The 20,763-nt window shown below is 44.7% G+C and overlaps 1 protein-coding gene across 9 annotated transcripts; it reads right to left on the bottom strand.

Annotated features, from left to right (window-relative positions):
• Positions 1-4,472: 4,472 nt before the first annotated feature.
• LOC136440337 (forkhead box protein K1-like) lies at positions 4,473-20,030 on the bottom strand. Of its 9 annotated transcripts, none has more exons than XM_066436302.1 (11): positions 19,586-20,030; positions 15,509-15,709; positions 14,604-14,702; positions 13,200-13,350; positions 12,591-12,740; positions 11,632-11,828; positions 10,743-10,766; positions 9,555-9,871; positions 8,262-8,441; positions 7,834-7,977; positions 4,473-6,816 (listed from the first exon to the last, which is right to left on the bottom strand). In XM_066436302.1, exons 1-11 carry the CDS (start codon positions 19,945-19,947, stop codon positions 6,674-6,676), a joined length of 1,968 nt encoding a protein of 655 aa, XP_066292399.1. In that variant the 5' UTR covers positions 19,948-20,030; the 3' UTR covers positions 4,473-6,673. The 9 variants fall into 9 exon arrangements, with proteins under 9 accessions (XP_066292399.1, XP_066292402.1, XP_066292401.1 ...); XM_066436305.1 differs by having other exon boundaries at positions 7,849-7,977; XM_066436304.1 differs by having other exon boundaries at positions 7,834-7,974.
• Positions 20,031-20,763: the final 733 nt, after the last annotated feature.

Below are 20,763 nucleotides of genomic sequence, written 5' to 3'. Positions count from 1 at the left end.
TTTGCAAATACAGAAACAAACAAACAAAGAAACAATAGTGATCGTCCACGGATCACGTTATCATTCCAGCGAACCATGACGTCATGATAACTGGGATACGCCCTTCCGGTCATCTCTGATTGCCAAACCGGTCGACTGTAAGTGGAGACGGTGTAACCATCCGCTTGACCCAGCCCGGCGCAACATTCCTCCGGGAACGCCGTGATTACGTTCCCGGAATGACGTCCTTGTGCTGCTCATGTCAATCACCCGCCCCATACATAATGAAAGCCCTTTGCTCCGCCGGAGCGCCAGCCTCCCGGAAAATTTATTCGCGGGCTGATAAAACCCTATTGATTGCGAAAAGACCGTTTCTGCCCCCGATAGCGTGCTACGTGTCCCGGCCGGGGGAACACAGTACGCCGTTTCTCGTCACCGCTCCACATGTACAGTTCCTCTCCGTCGCTGAAATTTTCTCTGAAATACGAAAAACAATATCTGAGTTTTATTTGCAGGTTCTTGCATGGGGGCTAATTGCAACATGAAGCACTAGATAGAAAAAGTATACATACAGTGCAAGATAACAATGGGAACAAGTGGAACAAGTGAATAAGAACTGATATGGAATGTGATCTAACTTTTTGGGTTTGATCTCTTTTTCAGAAGCAGTGGAAGACAAATTGTCCCACTATATTTCTGCAGTAAGTGCGTTTTTCATTCATGGCCTCTCCTTGTCTTCCTCCCTCCCTCCACTCATTCATGGTCCTCCTCTTGTCTCCCTCATCCCTCTCATTCATGGTCCTCCTCTTGTCTCCCTCATCCCTCTCACTTATGGTCCTCCTCTTGTCTCCCTCATCCCTCTCATTCGAATATATTCATGGCCCTCCTCTTGTCTCCCTCATCCCTCTCATTCATGGTCCTCCTCTTGTCTCCCTCATCCGTCTCACTTATGGTCCTCCTCTTGTCTCCCTCATCCCTCTCATTCGAATATATTCATGGCCCTCCTCTTGTCTCCCTCATCCCTCTCATTCATGGTCCTCCTCTTGTCTCCCTCATCCCTCTCATTCATGGTCCTCCTCTTGTCTCCCTCATCCCTCTCACTTATGGTCCTCCTCTTGTCTCCCTCATCCCTCTCATTCGAATATATTCATGGCCCTCCTCTTGTCTCCCTCATCCCTCTCATTCATGGCCCTCCTCTTGTCTCCCTCATCCCTCTCATTCATGGTCCTCCTCTTGTCTCCCTCATCCCTCTCACTCATGGTCCTCCTCTTGTCTCCCTCATCCCTCTCATTCATGGTCTCTCCTTGTCTTCCTCCCTCCCTCCACTCACTCATGGTCCTCCAGTTGTCTCCCTTCCTCATTCCTCTCATTCATGGCCCTCCCCTTGACTCCCTCCCTAACTCCTCTCATTCATGATCCGTCCCTTGCTCGCATTTCAGATCCACTAACCCCGTTTATACGTAGATGATATAATTTGAACATCAGCCGCCCGCAGCACGCTAACGGCTGTATCTGCAGGTTATTTCTGGTTCACTTCTTAATTCAGCAGCCTTTTGTAAAGGGAAACTGCGCGGGAAACGCGAGGCGCTCGCGGGGGAGGCGCCAGGAGCGACGTGAAGTTGATCGCGCCGAGTCGACAACAGCCTTGCAGTGCGCAGGCAAATTGTTTTGTAACGGTATTTTCAGACGTTACAGTGACAATAGAATGAGCGCATATTCATGCCCAACGTGGGCTAAATGCATTGAGATAGATAACTAATCATATAAATGCCCAGTAAAGTAGAATTGTACAGAGGTTTCATGCTATATTCAGTTTATGTCAACGTAGTCTCTTCTCTCTTCTTAAAACAGATGTAGGACAATTTAGAGCCTTTCCATTTAGTTTTTAAGATGACTTGATGTACGCGAACATTTCATCCTTCGTTAAACGTGCATATTTATGGACTAGCTACGTTAGACGACCGACGGAAGGATTATCAAACTGCAAACTTTCCAGCGGACTCCTGTACGACGCGTCCTCGATTGTCCCAAGAATATCCTATTGTAAGATAAAGTAGAATAAGTTATGTTAGGGCTTGCCTTTAGCCAGAAGGAAAGGTTTGAAGATTTTGGCCAACTGAGAAAGAAGTGATTCTAGTGGAATAGATGGATCCAAATGCAGATTCCAATCTACAAAGATTGCATTATGTTAGTGACCTAAATCTAATAAGCGTATTGATATCTGGCATTGTTTTTTTTAGATGCATCAATATGATCAGCTAGCCTACTGTGCTACACACTTTGAATAGAAATAAACGATCTGAGACGTGAGATACAAGTAACAAAGGCGATGTGATCAAGTTTTCAATCGGTCTCCGACAGTTTTGATAAAAAGCAGCAGAATCACGTACGCCGATGAGCACTGGAGATCTCCTGCTGAGAGCGGCTCGTCATCTGATGTCTCCCCGCGTCGCTCGGCATGAAATATTCATCGACTGGGAGGCAGAGGGCTCAGCATCGAGCTCTGCTCATCTGCAGCCCGAGGGCTACAACGAGTCGGCTCTGCTCATCTGCAGCCCGAGGGCTACAACAAATCGGCTCTGTTTATCTGCAGCCCGAGGACTACAGCAAGTCGGCTCTCTCATCTGCTGCCCGAGGGCTACAAAATGTTTGCTCTGCTAATCTGCAGTCCGAGGCCTACAACAAGTCGGCTCTGTTCATATACAGCCCGAGGGCCACAAGTCGGCTCTACGGCTTGAGCGGTACGGGGGTCGGCTCTGCTCATCTGCTGCCCGAGGGCTACAAAATGTTTGCTCTGCTAATCTGCAGTCCGAGGCCTACAACAAGTCGGCTCTGTTCATATACAGCCCGAGGGCCACAAGTCGGCTCTACGGCTTGAGCGGTACGGGGGTCGGCTCTGCTCATCTGCAGCCCGAGGGCTACAACGAGTAGGCTCTGCTCATCTGCAGCCCGAGGGCTATAACAAGTCGGCTCTGTTTATCTACAGCCCGAGGGCCACAAGTCGGCTCTGCGGTTTGAGCGGTACGGGGGTCGGCTCTGCTCATCTGCAGCCCGAGGGCTATAAGTCGGTTCTGATCATCTGCAGTCCGAGCAGTACGACAGTCGGCCCTGCTCCGGGCTCTGCTCGTCTGCAGCCTTACCGGTCCGGCAGTCGGCTCGGTTTATCTGGTGTTTTAATACGGAAGGTGTTAAAGTTTATGGAAGGACGATGAGTGAAATTCCCACACAGGAAACTTGAACAGCATATTCGTTACACATGAGTATGTTGGTTTCTTCAGTGTGATGCATGTGTACGCATCGAGAGTGAAAGACGGATATGTGTGATGCAGAAAGCTTGAACCGTAAGTCTTGAAGCCCCATCTAGTGTCCCCTACATAAACTGCATCCAGTAGTCACGAAACGCAATGAGAGATGATGCTGAACCGCTTTTGAAGGGGGTAACGATGTAACAGTAGCCAAATTGAACAAAATCCTTTGGAATTAAAACAGTTAAAATGTCTAAATTCACCTGACGACCTCGCCGCCTTGCGGTATCTTTAAATGCAGGACGTCGGTATGTGTGAATCCAACAGACTACGAATGCCAGGTCGTCACCACAGGTAGTTTTTGGTTCGATAAGTAAAACGTTTACGCAGACTAAACTAAGCCAGACAGACTTGATATACTGTCTTGTTATCTGCTGATACACTTTTTAAGGAATAATCTAGGAAAATGGGTATACGTACGAAAAAGAATTAAATCTTTTAACAAATTAGTAAATTAGAAAAAAAAGTTTTTGGATTATCTGTTTATTTTATACGGAAAGTGTTGATATGCCATATCAGTTCTATTGCACTCGGCTTCCTGTAGTCAGTTTTCGGTCCCTGAGAGACTTCAAACTCACAACTGCAGGAGGTATAATAAACTAACTCCGAAAAGAGGCGCCTCTTCGTTCAATGCATTCAAGCAGCAGTTACACGTATTTGGACGGGTTAGGCGTGTTGAGTGTGATATAAGCAGCCACCGCTGCGTGCCAGCAAAGCTAGTGTTTTAGGTTATCATACACAAATCTAAGATACAGTAACACACTCCAACACAAACACGACGCTACCTCACTAAATAAGAGTCCAATCATGACATGAGGCGGGATTTTGCTATAAAATATTTAATGAATCTGGGGAGGGCGGTACTGACCCCCCCCCCCCGTGAAGCGTTCTGAGGGCGGTACTGACCCCCCCGTGAAGCGTTCTGCGGAGGGCGGTACTGACCCCCCCCCCCCGTGAAGCGTTCTGAGGAGGGCGGTACTGACCCCCCCGTGAAGCGTTCTGAGGAGGGCGGTACTGACCCCCCCGTGAAGCGTCTGAGGAGGGCGGTACTGATCCCCCCGTGAAGCGTTCTGAGGGGAGTTGATTTGGCATGACGGAGGAGCTGTGATCCGATCCAGGTTCTCTACCCTACCCTGATTCTGCCGTAGTAACACAGGAGTCGCTTTAGTAAGACACTTCAACCTGAACTTGTGACGCCTACCGTGTATTATTTTTTCACATTATTGATCATTCTCTACACGGGACCAAATAATTCTTTTCAACCACAAAGTTCTTAAAGGACTTTCCCTTTTTTCTTCATTCAGAGCCAAGTTAAGACAAAAACAAGAAATATCACCACTTGAGACCTACAGAAACCTTAGAAATAACCCTAGCATCTGTACTGCCCTGCATGCTGCCAATCATCCCGGTTGCTAGGCACCCTGGTCACATGTCCAAATCCCCCCTATAACAAGTAACTGTTCAATGTTCATGTGGGTTGAAGGGAAAGTACACCCTACAAAGCTATATTTTTCAGCATCTCAAGCAATTTTCCCTATTAGTAAATGATCAGCCCCCTATTCATCCAGGCACAGTACATGTTGACCCCACCCCGGACTGCATCTATAATGATCGCCCCCCAATGTCTGGGTGAGGTGCAGTAATGAAGACTAATCTACCTTCCACGGGAAGGTTTACACGTAATTACTGACAAATTAACGAATCCTCACACATACATCATTCTGTTTCCATAATCACGACCTGGCTGAGTGACATACTGTGAGTATATGACATACTAGCCGCGGTCGTTTAGGACTAGGAAAAAATTTTTTTGTTTCCGGATACCACACCGAACAGAGCAAAAACCTGCGGACCAGAGTTCCAGAGTTTGGTTGGCCACTGGGAAGGGGCAGGTAATTTTCAATGATAAGTGATGAAATTCATAACATAGTATTTCACACTCTCAGTTGATGTTAGAATTAAGATTGTTCAGTTGAATGATACATTTGTGCTTGTACAATGCATATCTGTTTCACATTGCTGACATGTATTTGTTGGATCATTTTCGCTGAAACCTAACAAAAAAAGGGACTAATTTTTCCAGTAACCAGAAACACAAAATTTTTCCCTAGGCCTTACAATATTTGGTTTGCATAAATGCTGTGAAACTCAGGTGGCAGGAAGTACAAAGTTTTACTCAGTCTAACGCTAAAGCTACAGTTACGAATCTATAATAACAAAGTCTACAGTAAGACGTAGGAAAGCCATCTTGAGGGATAACTGTTAGAAGCAGCACGTTAATCAGATCTCCCCATCATTTCTTATTTTCTTTTCTTAAAAAAATCTAGATGTTTAAAGAAGGAAGTGTGCGGGCTTGGCAGGTTAAGGGTTAGCCCCACACAACAAGGCCAAACCAACTGCATGTTACAGATGACATCCCCCGGACACCCAAAACCGGAAGTAAAACTGGAAAAAATCAATTTTCAGAAGACATAATTTTTCAAGAGACAAGCAAACATGAACACACACAGGGATGTCATCCATGATATGGAGATCCTTTGGCCCTTTGTCATTTTTCTTTTTTTCAAGAATTAACAAAAATTAGTTAGCAGAAATGAAAAGTTGTGACCTGCTAATTTTACCTTAATCATTAAATATGTTCAATCCTGCAAACCTCCTTAATCCTACAGAAGTGGACAAGAAAGATGCAGTTTGGCCGATGCTGCTAGGAGGCGATAGTGAGCAGCAGCAGCCCAAAAAAGCACCTCACATGAAGCTTCATAACAAAGAAAAAACTAAAATAATACATCATAATATTGCAAATTGTCTCTTTTTTAGAACGACCAATACAAAACACGAGAGCCCTGGAGTAACTTGAAGCTGGCGCCCTCCACAGTAAAGTTTAAGGTATTAACTAACTAGTAAATACGCTTCGTTGATTAGAAAAGCAAAAAAAAGAAACACCGGGGTAAGTTCATCAAAAGGAAAACCGCTATCTCATCTTCTGGAGTAGTCCAAAAACTGCACATTGTGTGACACATTTTCATTCTGTGCATTTCAAAATTTCTACCAAAGTAGCTGGAAAAACCTACATCTCTCCACGGACCTATTTTAACGTTCCTTCCATCCTTGCCCGTGTGTTCCCCGCGGTTTGGCCATGCTGTGAGCAGTCTAACGTTGAATCTACTGGAGAAAAGTTCATTTTTACTGATTTCAGTCCTGATTTCGCGGATAGAAACGCAAGCGTGGTCGCGCCAAGAAAACCGCCACATGTTTCCACCGTCTGCATCGCTAAGGTGGTTGCTATGGTAACCCACGCCTGGCGCAAGTCGTTCGCTACTAGCGGGGAAAACGACTAATCCGGTGTGTTGCTGAGAGGTACAGGTGCTGGACGTGTCCGGCTGGTCGGCTCACTCTGCCCCGGTGCTCGCAGCCAGCTTTTGTCTCTTGGTTTCATCGGCGTCGTCGGCAGGACCGCCGTCGTGCGCTCGTTTACTCGGGATGGCGGAGATGTTGGCGGCCGACGTGGCCAGGAGGGACAGGGGCGACGTGCCTGCAGAAGTAGACACAGAAAGGAACAAAAAATCAACACCACAGCATTAACATTGGAAATTCTGTTGCAGTACCAATGTCGGACACTAGGAGGCACCGCAGCAAAGTGACACAGGAAGGAACAAAAAATCAACACCAGCATGTCCAGGACCAAAGAAACTAAAACTGGAAGTTCTAATGGTCATCACATAGGCTAAGATGGTCAAAATATCTATCTATTTAGTAGGCTAAAAGTTATTTGTGGAGCTAGATTAGCATGAATTGACCTGTTTGTATTGCATGCCAGGTAAACCAATATCACAGTCTATTTGGAAACCTGGTTCCAATTTTCCCTCCCTCCAATTTGTGGATGCCCCATATATGAAACCTAACTATTAGACTGGACCTACTCCACTACCATGCACATGTGTTCCCTACACACATTGCCACTGTTGTTTTTGCTTCATAACAGACACTGGGACTGCATGAAAATTGATTGACAAGCAAGGCTACCAGGTGATGGTTAGATCCATAAACCCTACCAGGAACTCTCGTTCTAATTCATCCCCCTCCAATATTTGGATGCCCTGCCTATAAACCCTAGCACTTATGCAGAACATTAGCGTTTCAGGTCGTGTTCGCGTATTTAAGGGTAATATCTGGTATATAGGTTCATATAGCTGTGTCCGAAGGTATATCCTATGCAACAGCTGTTACTCAAGGTTGACCAAAGAGAACGAAAGAGACGCTGTAACAGGTTTAGATAGCAGACTTATTACCGTGTGCGCATTACGTTATGAATATGTGCTATAAACCCTAACTATGAGACTGGACCTGTATGCTGATATGCAATTTTACATGAAACAGGAAAAAAATATTCGTAGCACACACATTCCATTGGTTCAAGTCCGAACCTGAACCTTAACCTCTGGACTGGAGTCCGAACCTAAACCTAAACTCGGGTTTAGGTACGCACCACTAGTGTGCGCATTACGTTCTGAATACAGGCTATAAACCCTACCTATGAGACTGGACCTACCCCAGGGCTGCATACCTGTGGGGGGGCCGGAGGGGCCGGAGTGCTGCACCTCCCCCTGGGCGCCGGGCAGGTGGTACGTCCCGGGGGCGGTGGGGAGCTTGCCCGGACCTGCAAGAGTCCAGCGATAGTTTGGATACCTTCCTGCTGGTGAAAGGAGACAATTCAGAAACAACACCAGAGGGAAAAAAAAACACAGGAGAACAAAGAAATAAGGATGTGTTGATGAAGGTAAGACATCCAGGCAATAAGATATGCAAGGGAAAAGTTACTCCAGGAACTGGAAAACTTTCCAAAATCTCTCCAGTTGCTTGAGCAACCGTTAACTTGCATACAATGCTTCTGTCAACTTTTAAGACTTGATATTAGTCGTGTTGGTTTGTTTATCTGTGCCTATATGTACATTTTTCCTGAATAAAGTGTGCCCATACCTTCTTCATTATCTGGCACGCCATTGGTGGAGCCTGCCCTGTCCTGTACTGCGCTCCCATTGGCCGAGGTGGATATGGACGTGGCAGTGTAGGATTTTGGTTGGCTGATGACCGTGGGCATGTGGTGCATCGCCACGGGAACCGTCGAGGCGGGATGGAGCGCCGTCGCCGTGCCTTGGGCTGGGGAGAATAGAGGAAGGTAAGGAGGGTCAAACTTATGCTTTAATCCCATTTATAAAGTGCGTCCCAGCCGGGCAGCTTGTGGGAACGAAAGATATGATATAAAAGACACAAAAAGATTAATCCTAACCATATATTGTGTATCTTCTTGATGTGCGTTTTTTTTTTTCGTTTTTGCAAACAGCCCAGCTGGGACCCGCTTTGGAAATGGGAGTCCGTAGCATAAGGGGGATTTCATAAGCAGGGCTCGAAATTCATTTTTGGAAATAAGTGCACTAGTGCACCAAACCAAAAAAATTAGGTGCACAAAAAGAATTTTGGGTGCACCACATGAAAGAAAAGTTGAATGTCAGCAAAACATAATTACAATGTTTAACACTCTTGAGAAATTCAATCTGTAATTCTATATTAACTAACTTCAAAACTTCACACAAGTAACAAAGTATTGCTTTTTCTTGTACTTAGATTTCAGTTTATTTTATATACTAGTGCACAATAATACCTTTACGCTATAGAATACAAAAATATCTAGGTGCACTGGTGCACCCACAGTCAAAAATTAGGTGCACAGCTCCAATTTTGGGTGCACACAGGTGCACATGCACCCAGTATTTCGAGCCCTGATAAGGCAAGGTCAAGAGACAGCTGAGCACCCAAAATGGTGAGGTTCTTTCAACTGTCTTCAAGTTACCTCTTGTTTGTATTGCATACCCAGTAAACTGCCTCATGGTGTAACATCCCAGGTTTGTACTGAACAGTACAAGCTGCAAATCAGGACAGATTTGTTTGATCCCAGGTCCTTGACTCTTCTTAAGAGTGGTGGGTTCCTTAACATGCTCGAGGTGTGGCTGTCCTCAAACACGGGACCTCGATCTAACGTCCTATCCTAGGGACGTCCTTTAACTTTAAGACTGTTAAAACACCACTGACTTTCCAGAATCTGAGATTACTTAAACGAATTTCCTTATGATCTCCGGATTATCTCCAAGATTTTCAGAACATCTGTCAATAAGCTTTCTTTAACCCATGGTTTCTGGCTGCTTATCTCAAGCACAATTGTACACAGGTTCTGCACATGAAACAAACAAACAGACAAACGAACAACCATCTCACCTGCCAGCACGGACTGCGCTGCGGACACCAGCTGTGCGGCGGAGGGCAGTGCATGCTGGGAGGCCTGCGTGATGACGGTGGTGGGGTGAGAAGTGGGCTGGATCACGCCTGGCGCCTGCGACCCCCCGGACGACACCGCCTGCGCGATGACCGACCCGTCCTGCGTCATCACCACCTGGTTAGGCATCGCCGTGGCGGCGGGCGGGGCGTCCTCGGGGATGGGGGATCCCTCGCGGGAGAGCGAGTCGGGCGTGAAGGTTCCGCTGGTGGTGAGATAGTGGGGAGGGGCGTGGTGAGTGGGCGAAGAGGGCGCGGACCTAACCGGTCGTCCCCGGCAACCGAAGAGAAAGAAAGGGTGGAAAGAATAAGAAAACAAAAGAGGAAAAACAAGGAGAGAACCAAAGAGTGACCCAAACCAAGGACGGTGGAATGTGTGGTTAATGCTACTGAAGACAGGGCTGAAGGCCACACTAACGTCATGTCTTGGCTCTATAATACTGGTTCTTCTAAGTTAGAACTGGAGGATCAACATGAAAACAGAATCTGAGTACACACACTGAGACAGTTTCAGGAAGAGGATATAGTTGGGCTCAGTACTCGTTTTGCTGCTATTTTAGTTTGAAACAAGAACCAGGAAAATGTTGGTGCGGCCTTGCAAAGGACTGTGTCTGTTACATGTCAAATGGGTTCTGATGAAAACAGCACCTTATCAAAAACAGAACCTTCCTGCTATAACAAACAAACAAGCAAGCAACCCAGGCAGGCTAGCACTACAGTGACACCAGGAGTCCAAGCATACACCAGGAGTCCCAGCATACACCAGGAGTCGCAGCATGCACCAGGAGTCCCAGCATGCACCAGAAGTCCTTGGAAAAACACTGAGAGTTTTGGGAAGTCACATATTTATCATTTTGATAAAAAATATTTCCAAAAAATAAAATGATCAAAATATAGAAAGAAGAGGGAACTTTCAACTGACTTGTAAAACTTGACCGCACATTGAAGTTGAAATGTCAGATTTACGATTGACTAGATTAAATTTCCCAGTGTTTTCCCAAACTTTTAAGTTTAACTTTGAGTGTTTTGCGATACAAGCTTCAGTCTCTACATCTTTAAGAAACACCAAATTTGTGCACCTTCCTAATTTCCCCCGTTTTTCTTTTATTCTCAACTACAGAAGAATTTTACCTCTCTTGTCCTTCCGTGCTTTTCCTGCAAGTAAGACATTCAAAGTTTCATTTTCGTTTCAGTAAAGAAAATTCCTGTCTGTGGTACTTTCTTTATTAAAGCTTTTCTGTTCCAGTCTTTGGTCATGCTACTAAACTAAAGAAGTACTGCAAAAATTGTTTCCTTTTAAATTTGTTTGTTAGTATGAAAGTGGAAAGCCTAAAGACCTAGTATTTGTGATATTAATGAGAAGATGGTGACAGGCAACATATAAGACTAAATTTAATTCTTGGATGTATCACTTGACTGTCTACGAGGCCACACCAATTTAATTTGCTGGTTCAGACATGAAAACAGAGTCTGAGGGGAAATCTATGAGTTGTTTCACACAGTTTCAGGGATAAAATAAGTCAGAAGTTTTCCTCCCTGTGTTCTGTTTTCCTCGCTTAACTTCTACTTTCACAGACCATTAGGAACTAAATTGGTGTGACCTGAAATACACAAAAATGGTTACCTTCTCAATAAACCAAACAAATAAAAATCAATCCACACATGTCCGACCATGAGGAGAATCCTCTGCTGAAGGATAAAGTCTGTTCTTTGATACTCACAGTTTCAAGGGGAATGAAACAGTTAACTTCTTAAACAGGGCTGCCTCCAGCATTACATTTTTTTCCTCCTGCACATTGTTTGGAGCCAAAGTTCTTGATTTTCGTTTTAAAAATTCCGTAATTTTAATTAAGCTTGCAACAATATACTTTCACCAGTTTCATGGACGGGGTAAAATCTTAATCTGTTCTGATGAGCAAATTTCCGTACCAGGACGAAGGGACGGGAACTGGAGACAGCCCATTGGTACAAAGAGTCTTTATCTTCAACACAAATAGAAACCAAAGCGAACGTGTCAGACCTTGAGGAGAGCCCCCCGCCGAAGGGCGTTCTGAAGCAGGGCACGCCGCGTTGGCGCCGACGTCTCCAGGCCTGTTCCGTCAGCTTGGCCTCGCATGATGGGTCTATTCTCCAGAACGAGCCCTTCCCAGGCTCCTCCTGCGAGCGCGGCACTTTGATAAAGTAGCGGTTCAGCGACAAGTTATGGCGAATCGAATTCTGGAACAAAGAAAACAAGAACCATAAATTTTACAGATCTGCAGCTCTATAAGATACAGTTTTTAAGATACAGTATGATTTGAAATGATTTAATGGCTGTATATAAAGACAGTTCTGTAGTGAAAGTTCTATAAAACACAGTTCTGGGATTCTTTAACTTAGAATAAGACACATTTATGTCTTTCTACTGTTTTATCCTACCTGTCGGCCCTTGCCTGCTGTTTTGTACTTTTTATTCCAAATTCTATGAAATACAGTTCTGGAGTCCTATATTACCTGCAACCTGCAAGCCTTTGTCTGCTGTTTTATAAGACACAGTTCTATGATAAACAGTTCTGCAATTCTACGTATACATAACCTGCCAGCTCTTGTTTGCTGTTCTGTAGTAGGGGTAGTTCTTAGTTATGTTCTTACCTGCCAGCCCTTGTTTGCTGTTCTGTATTAGGGGTAGTTCTTAGTTATGTTCTTACCTGCCAGCCCTTGTTTGCTGTTCTGTATTAGGGGTAGTTCTTAGTTATGTTCTTACCTGCCAGCCCTTGTCGGCTGTTCTGTAGTAGGGGTAGTTCTTAGTTATGTTCTATATTACCTGCCAGCCCTTGTCGGCTGTTCTGTAGTAGGGGTAGTTCTTAGTTATGTTCTACATTACCTGCCAGCCCTTGTTTGCTGTTCTGTAGTAGGGGTAGTTCTTAGTTATGTTCTTACCTGCCAGCCCTTGTCGGCTGTTCTGTAGTAGGGGTAGTTCTTAGTTATGTTCTACATTACCTGCCAGCCCTTGTCGGCTGTTCTGTAGTAGGGGTAGTTTTTAGTTATGTGAGCATATATCCCGGAGAGAGTCAGCTGCTTGTCGTTGGCCGAGGTGATCGCCTGCACGATCAGCTGAGCGTAGGAGTATGGCGGCTTTGAGTTGTCCTGCTGGAAGGGGGGCAAGTTTGAGACAATTTTAGTACAGTTTCTAGACAGTTTCAAGACAGGCCAGTTTCAGTACAGTAGAATGAAGATAGTTCATGTACATGTGTATGTAATTACCAGGGAAGCAAGGCTTCCCCAGGGTGTCTCCAGCAAAAGGAAGGTGTCTGGTTTCTTTGTTTTCTTAGTGTAGGGCATATGAAACAATCCCTGCAAAAGGAGGGCGTCTTTTTCCTGTTTTCTTAGTGTGACTGTAAGGCGTCCGTTAGACGCCCTGACAGCCTGCTAGCTAGTAGCCTCACCTGGGCGTTACTGTCCTCGGAGGTGGACTGGCCCTGCTTCTCCTCTAAGTACACGTGTGTGTGTGTGTGTGTGTGTAGGTTGTGTGTGTGTGTGTGTGTGTGTGTAGGTTGTGTGTGTATGTGTGTGTGTGTGTGTGTGTGTGTGTAGCCTGTGTCTCCTCACCTGGGCACTGCTGTCCTCGGAGGTGGACTGGCCCTCCTTCTCCTCCATGGCGGCCGCTGCATACTCCGCCGCCCGCTGTAACGCCTGAGCCACGCTCGCCTTGTGGGAACTCGTCCTGCTGCGCGGGCTGGAGGGCGCAGAGTTCGCCGCGCTGGGGAAACGGGAAAACAACAACTCCATAAATAATTTCATCAGATTTTAAAATAAATTCAGCAAAATTTTCTTACGTATATACAGCCTTATCTTTTCTTTACTGACAGTTTCGGCAGCTGCTCTGCCTCTTTCATCAGGTGCCACTTTGGTGTCTATGTTCAAGAACGTATGCTTGTCGTGTTAATAACTCACACTACGACAAGAAAGTTCACTCTGCCCCAATGAAGGCAACAGAGTAGCTGTCCGTAGATTAAAAAATAAGGTTGTATACCAAGGAATACTATGTTGAACAGGGACACAATGTAAGCACGCAGGTAAAGACGCATGGCTGAAATGTTAGCTAGGTTCCTGGTACTTAATCAGGCTCGGTAACCTCGGCAACTCAGTCGCCATGGTAACCTGCAAAGCTGCAAATAGTAGACCGATCCAGTACGTCCATCACAATAAGCATTTCAACCAATGACAGTATTTCCATATAGCACTGGTGTGTTGAAAGTTGCGTCAAAGCTGACAGAAAGGGCAACTTTCAGCCCGCTGGAAAAACATCCTTTCCAACAGCTGCACAATCAGCGACCGCACAGCTCAACGAATAAGGACAAACTTGCTGAAGCAGCACACAAAAAACATGGAAGAGAGAAAAACAAGATGGCAGAAATAAGGCTGAGACAACACTGTGTGTAAGAGAAGTGTTGTTTTCATGTCGTAATTAGTGAGAATGGTGTTTACGTGACGAAATGTTTGTTTACACCATGCGCTGTTGTTTTCTGTCACGTTTCCTGACGTGATTGTAGAAAACCACAGACTGTTTAGTTGCTTCTGTGAATAGTTTCATCAGGTTGGTAAGTCACTGAATAACATGATTCTTTGTACAGAACCAAGTGATTTTGGTGACTGCCTCTCATCTTCCTCAGGGCAATTTTTACTGGTTCAGATTACACTGCAGCAAAAGGTGTCACTGCTTACAGATGCAGTCCCAAAAGGAAGCTGTAGTGGAATGTGAACCAGTTAGAATTGCCCTGAGGAAGGTGACAGACGGTCACTGAAACGCCGGCTGAATAAAACACCTGGTTATGTACAAAGGGTATCTTCATTCAACGTTCACTTTTGGTTTGTTTGGCATTTTACTATCGTCTCTGTTTTTGTGGTAACTGATCATGATGTGACTTTTTTTTCTTCGCTGCTCTAAAACAAACAAAAAAATGGGACAAGTCATGATGTTCTTCTCTTCCCCTGTATCATGTAGAGACTGACCAGTCCCGGGGGGGCCCACCCAGAGCCGGCCCGCTACCAGGGGCAACGCTCCAGCTGCAGTGCCCTCCCTGGGGGCTAGAGGGCGCTGAGTTCATGGCGCTGGAAGGGAGAACAATACATCAGGCCAGACAAACTCATTCTAATGGACCACGAGAGATCTGATGCCAGAGAAGGAAGGCACAATGGAGTCCATTTTAAATAAATGATCAACGACCTTTGAAAATTTCATCACAGCTGTGGTGTGCTCCATGAAACTGATTTTGCATGGCCTTACCTCCATACCAACCCCAAACAGGAGGTGAAATGCATGTACATAACTATTGCAGGCAACAACAGAAATTGCAGGGAGAAATTGAAAGTTTCATTTTGCAGAAAGAAAAAAAAACATGGTTAGATGATGTGCTACGAACCATTTATGACAAGTGATGAAGGCCACACCAATTTAACTTCTTGATTCTCAGATGTAACAAAAATAATTTTTGATTGGAAAATGAACATGAGAACAGAGCCTGAACGGTTTCTCCTTCAGGGAGTTAACTAAGTCTGTTTCAAATTTAACTCCCAGCTTTTCTTTATTGCCAGCTTACCAAGAGTCAAGAACCGAGAAAGAACCAAGCAAGTAAACAGGTGTTGCCTTAGTGATGGGTTAGCCTAAGTGTTAGCCTTGTTCAAACCAGGATTCGCAAATCGGGGAATTCACCCAGGAATATAGGGATGGATCCCAATAGGCTGATCCTGGTATGAACGGTCCAAATCTGGCTCCGAGTGAGATTCCGGACCGCACATACCAGGATTTACGAATCGATAGTATCAATCCCAGACCCTGGGCGAATCTCGAATGCTGTTATGAACGTTGTGTTAACATCACATGTTTCTCTCTGAAATGGAGGCTCCTGATTGGTTACCTGATGGTTCCGGTTGGCGACGGAAAGGGGCTTCCGAAGTCCGTGTTGGGGTCGGGAATGTTGATTTTGAGCGGCGCCAGGTCCGGTTTCTTCTTGGGTGGGGAGGGGAGGGGGGGCGGCGGGGGAGGCTGCGGGTTTCCCTCGTCAACCATCGACTGGAACACGATCTTTATGTTGGTGCTCGGGAACCGGAACACACACCTGAACAGGTAAGGACAGGTGGTTTAGAAACATATCAGATCACACACCTGTGGGGAGGGGGGCGTTACAGGTGGGTTAGAATAACTTTGATATGTAGGTATGTGTATGTCAGGTTAAACATGTGCTACATTGTCACAAAATGGTGCCTCACTACGATATGCCACAATGTTACAAAGTTACTTTGGATCAAAGACACCCGAGGGGGGGTATATAGGTACAGGTGGGTCAGATACATGTCAGAACACCTGTACAGGTAAGGACAGGTGGGTTGGATACATGTCAGAACACATACCTGTACATTTTCATCAATTTCATGCCATCTTAATTTTGTTATGGATGGAATAGAAATATAGAATATACTAATACTATACAGTAGAGGCAAATGAATCAAAGAAATCTGTAATAAGTAGGGCTAATCACATTTTGGCATTGTGAGAGTTGTCATGTCACAAGCATTGAAGGACATACATGTAGGCAGAAGCTACACAAAAAAAAAAGTTACCAATTTGTTGATGAAGGTTAGACATACAGGTAATAAGATACGCCAAAAATAGTTACTCGAGCAACTGGATAAAATTTTGAAACAGTCAGACGTTTCAGATAGCATCCGCTATCTTTCGTCAGTGACTAAGGACAGATCTGGTAGAACTAGGTTTTTATACCAAACCTCTGAATAGATATGTTAACCCTTAAACTGCCAGGTTTTTTAGTCAAGTAAAAATAACGAAACCCGCGAAATAGCCATGCCAGCAGCCCTAACTCCCCTAACTTCCGGGTTTCGAGCGCTACACACACGCAAAACTGTTTTCTTCTGGGAAATACCCTATCCCGGTTATAGCCGGGCCCAGCACACAAGGCATGTTTCTGTATGACAACTTCTGATGGTTCAAAGAATAGCAAGTTAAGATATGGTTGTATGCTTAATGAATCAATTACCAAATGGTAACAATAAAACTTAGAGCTACTGCCAAAATGTTGCCATGATACCAGAAAGCAACACAGTACAACTTGATTAGAAAGACGCCGCAAAATATGTCCAGTATTTCCAGTACAACAGACTACTGCGGTAGGTAGTGAGGAAGCTGTCTGGAGGGAACAGCCATGACCTAGAATTACAGCACTGTCAGCAGTTACTTCTGACACACGGAAATTTCTCAAGTGTTGCCATTTCAGAAACCTGCATTCCGTCCCAGAATGCACCAGGCTGGGAGCTGGCACTGGTCCAAGGCCCCATGACTAACCTACGACCCCCCCCTCCCATACCGGTGTTTATATTTGCATCCCTTCAGCCAATAAAAATGGCTGTTAACAATGTTTAAGTTTGAAACGGTAAATTAAAATCTTTTTTTCAGTTTTCAGAAACTTCAAATGCACCAAATTCCTCCACAAAATTGCAAGTTTCTTGAGTTTTGCTGCTCACAAACTGACAAAACAACACAGAATAGTCAGAAAACAGACCAAAATCTTTGGTGTTGGTAACAGATTACAATCATATAGATATGATAATATCAAAACATATATTTTCAAACTACATGGGAAAAGTCAACAAGGAGATAAAGAAACAAGAAGGAATGTTGGATTTCTGAAATCTACCGATTGTAACCAGTGTTATAAACAAAGGCAAGGTCTGTTGAGAAGGTAGAGAAGTCCCAGTGCAGTATTGGTATGCAGGAAGTCTAGTTTGTGTGCTGAGCGTAAGTCGGGCATCACAACTGATCAGCGTTGTAATTCTTCTCTCTGCCTTATCACTGTAGTCTGTGGACCTGGTTTTTTTAGACTCGCCCCAGAAATGTACGACGTCACAAACAGGGCACAGGGGGCTGGACATACATGTACTAGTATTAGAAATCCATTTATTTTTACGGTGGAAGGGTAAAGTATGATTTCGTGTTGTTTTAAGTTTGTGGTTGGAACAATTTTGTAGTACAGTATATAGTGATACTAACCAGGGTTCTCCCCAGAAAAATTGAACTGGATGGAGGGATGGTAACACAAATGCACACTAGGATTTGTGTTGTCATGCATGGATTTGTGGTGGAAGGGGAAAGGAGCTTATCAATCACAGTGTTTTAAACAGTTCTGTAGTAAAGGCAAAGCACTCATCCCCAATTGAGGTGAAGCATGATGCATAATTCTGTAGTGCTGTACTTAAACTAAAAGTAATACATTGGAAATTTATATTTGCGATGTCATGAAAAATGAGGTGATCAGGTCACTGCAAAAACTGTGAAAATAAAACCACCCTGAACGTTTCAAGATTAATTCTGATCTGTTTCCTGCAATTATGTGATTTATGATATCAAACCTACACTTTCTTTTAAGCATGCAACTTGCAAGGTGTTGATATTTTGAAAATAATTTGCAATGATTCCCTATCACAGTACACAAGTCATGCATGTAGGTTGATAATGGAATACTAGATGTTTGTTATCTGCAATGTTACAGGTTTTACATGCAAAACAAATCTAACATGCAATTTAAGTAAAAACAAACTTTCTGCAAACGTCAGACTGTTATTCCTGTCTAACTGCAAGAACCCTTACAGACCTCTGTCCCTCTTAGGAAGCTACTTAACATGATTAGATTATGAATCTTATTAAGTTGATTTAAGCATTGCTGAAAACCATCATCCCATAAGATTGTGTTATATCAAGAGACACTAAAGGAAAATTGCAACAGTGACTTCTAAGATGCTAAGGCCACACCAATTTAATTTCTTGGTTAATGGATTTTCATTTCTAATTTTAGTCTAATAATTTTAAACATATTTCTCTAAATCTAGATTTAGAGAAATATGTTTAAAATTATTCATCGGAATGTCCTATACACAATCTTTAGAAAAACATTAGGGTTTCATCCTGAAAGATTCCTTATAAGAAATTTAATTCATTTTGTTGCAGCAAAATCATTTAAATGAAAACAAATAACAAAACCAACCATGAGGTCTCACCGCCCCCCTCCCCCTTGTTATGGAGCACCTGAATGTTTTCAATTTTTGTGTTTGGCAACTTGTGGACTTTGCTCTACCATAATAACGGCCGAAAAGTACGTAAATTCCTTACTAGAGGACGCTAAAAATAGTCAGAAAACACAAAAAATACCAAGGAACAAATCAGAATAGTGAAAGACCGTGAAAACGAGTCGTTTCTGTAGTTTTGTTTGTGTGTTTTGTTGTGAGCCTCGCCCCTCGACACCAACATTGTTTTGTTTACACCAAGCCGAGCTGCGACACCAGTCGGAAATACACACCCAAAAAACACCACAATGAGCCCAAAAACCACGCTAAAAACTGACAAATCTGGACAAAATCATCAGGAATTCCGTCCGGGTCGCATGGCGGGCGGTGAAGGCTGGAAATTTGGTATTTTTTGCGCGCATCTTGATTTGTTTACATTTGTGAGTTTTGTGTTCTGATGCCGCGGCACATGGCAGGGCTGGTACAACACCGACTCTGCAGTCTAAACACAGACTAAAAACCGCCACGAATCCTGCAAACTGCGGGAAAACAGCGGGCTATCTGTGTAAACCAGGCTGGGGAGTTGGGGGAGGGGCGCCGGAGGTCTGGCCAGACGGTCCGAGGAAAAATCGAAGTTATTTATAAAATATAATGGCCGGACTGACGGGTGACCGCGTGGTGTGTTTGACAACATTGCAGCCCAGTCTACAGCTATTTACATAAACAAACTGCGCCAAAAACACGCACTTTTCACCCAAAATCACAGAAAAACACCCCCCTGAGGTACAGACCAGGCGGCAGGAAGCTTTAGTGGCCTAATTTCGGGTCTGTCCGGGCAGATTTGCGGAGTTTTGGCGCGGCGTGGCCGGGAGAGAGAAGAGTTCCCCCGACATTTCGCAACCACAACACGACCGACTCACTGTTTGGGGAGCTGCAGTGGCGAGGCGCCTCTCCGCTGGAACACGCCGTCCACAAACACGCCATTCTTCCCCAGGCAGCTCATGTAGAAGTTGGGCGGCTCGTAGAAGACCTCGATGTGTTTTCTGGAGATGAAGGACGAGTGGCCCATGTTGACATCCACGGCGCCCTGGCTGGAGTTCCTCCCCACCGTGATGCGGCCTTGCCGCATGAGATACTCGAACTCCCGGCCCTCGATGCGCGCGATCGCCGTTCCCCGGGGCTCATCGGGGTTCCAGCCGTGTCTAGCGGGGCTGGCAGGCGCCGATTTCAGCGCCAGCAGCGCCCAGGCGTCGTTGTCTGAAGGCTGTTTGAGGCCAGACATTGTCCAACTCCGCCTTCCTTCTGCAGCACCAGAAATGGCGACCCTGCAAAACAAACCTCACCCCGGGAAAAGGTGGCCCTTCCCGGCATGCCGTGGGAAGTAGTATAGAAGTAGCTGTGAGGAGAGATTCTCAAGGAGGAGACAAAACGTTCGGGGGAAATATTTACATTTTTATCATGTCAAATCTACTTTATATTTTCTCAGAGATTGGCAAAAGAACAGAAGCATCTATGGCGAACTTTGGTACACATTTAAAGCTTCCCGGTTATCCAGTTACAAGTGTTTTTTTAAGGGTCACCAGGTTGCATTTGTGGCCAACAGCAAGGAGATTTAAACTCATCACTCAACTTTGAAAGCAGTGAATTTTCTGATCCTATGTGCTAGGATACGGAAAACCTTTGCGTTCTGCATAGAAAATATGATTTTCTTGTTATTTTACAAAGTTTTATTTGGGAGGCACCCCAGCTCGCACGAGTGATATTTCAGCAGAGGACATTTGAACCCACATGACGTGATATCTGAATGTTTGGGAGTAGAAAGTATACTGCGGAACAAGGTAAACCCGCGGTGCGCACATTCATCTGCAGTACTGAATAAAATCGCTAGATGGTAGTTCTGCAGGGGAATGACAACACAGTTTTCACACTGTCAATAAAAAGATTTTCTAAATTGCATTATGACTTCATTATCGCAGGATCTATTGATCCTATTTCTTGTTGTTGGTTGAAATCCATACCTGCCATACCGGTAGCTTTAATATGAAAACCTTCAACTTTCACTTGTTAACTTTCTTTGGGCTATGCCATTCAAAACATT

Source organism: Branchiostoma lanceolatum, chromosome 8, assembly GCF_035083965.1.
Source record: "Branchiostoma lanceolatum isolate klBraLanc5 chromosome 8, klBraLanc5.hap2, whole genome shotgun sequence".
In the NCBI taxonomy this organism is placed as follows: domain Eukaryota; kingdom Metazoa; phylum Chordata; class Leptocardii; order Amphioxiformes; family Branchiostomatidae; genus Branchiostoma; species Branchiostoma lanceolatum.
Note: the sequence above shows the minus strand (reverse complement) of the source record. Positions and strands in the feature narration are given on the sequence as shown.

Coding starts and splice junctions, on each gene's coding strand:
- LOC136440337 (XM_066436302.1), bottom strand. CDS start 19,947: ATGTCTGGCCTCAAACAGCCTTCAGACAACGACGCCTGGGCGCTGCTG. Junction 15,710..19,585: donor CCACTGCAGCTCCCCAAACA/GTGAGTCGGTCG, acceptor TTACCTGTTCAG/GTGTGTGTTCCGGTTCCCGA. Junction 7,978..8,261: donor CGTGCCAGATAATGAAGAAG/GTATGGGCACAC, acceptor TCCTTTCACCAG/CAGGAAGGTATCCAAACTAT.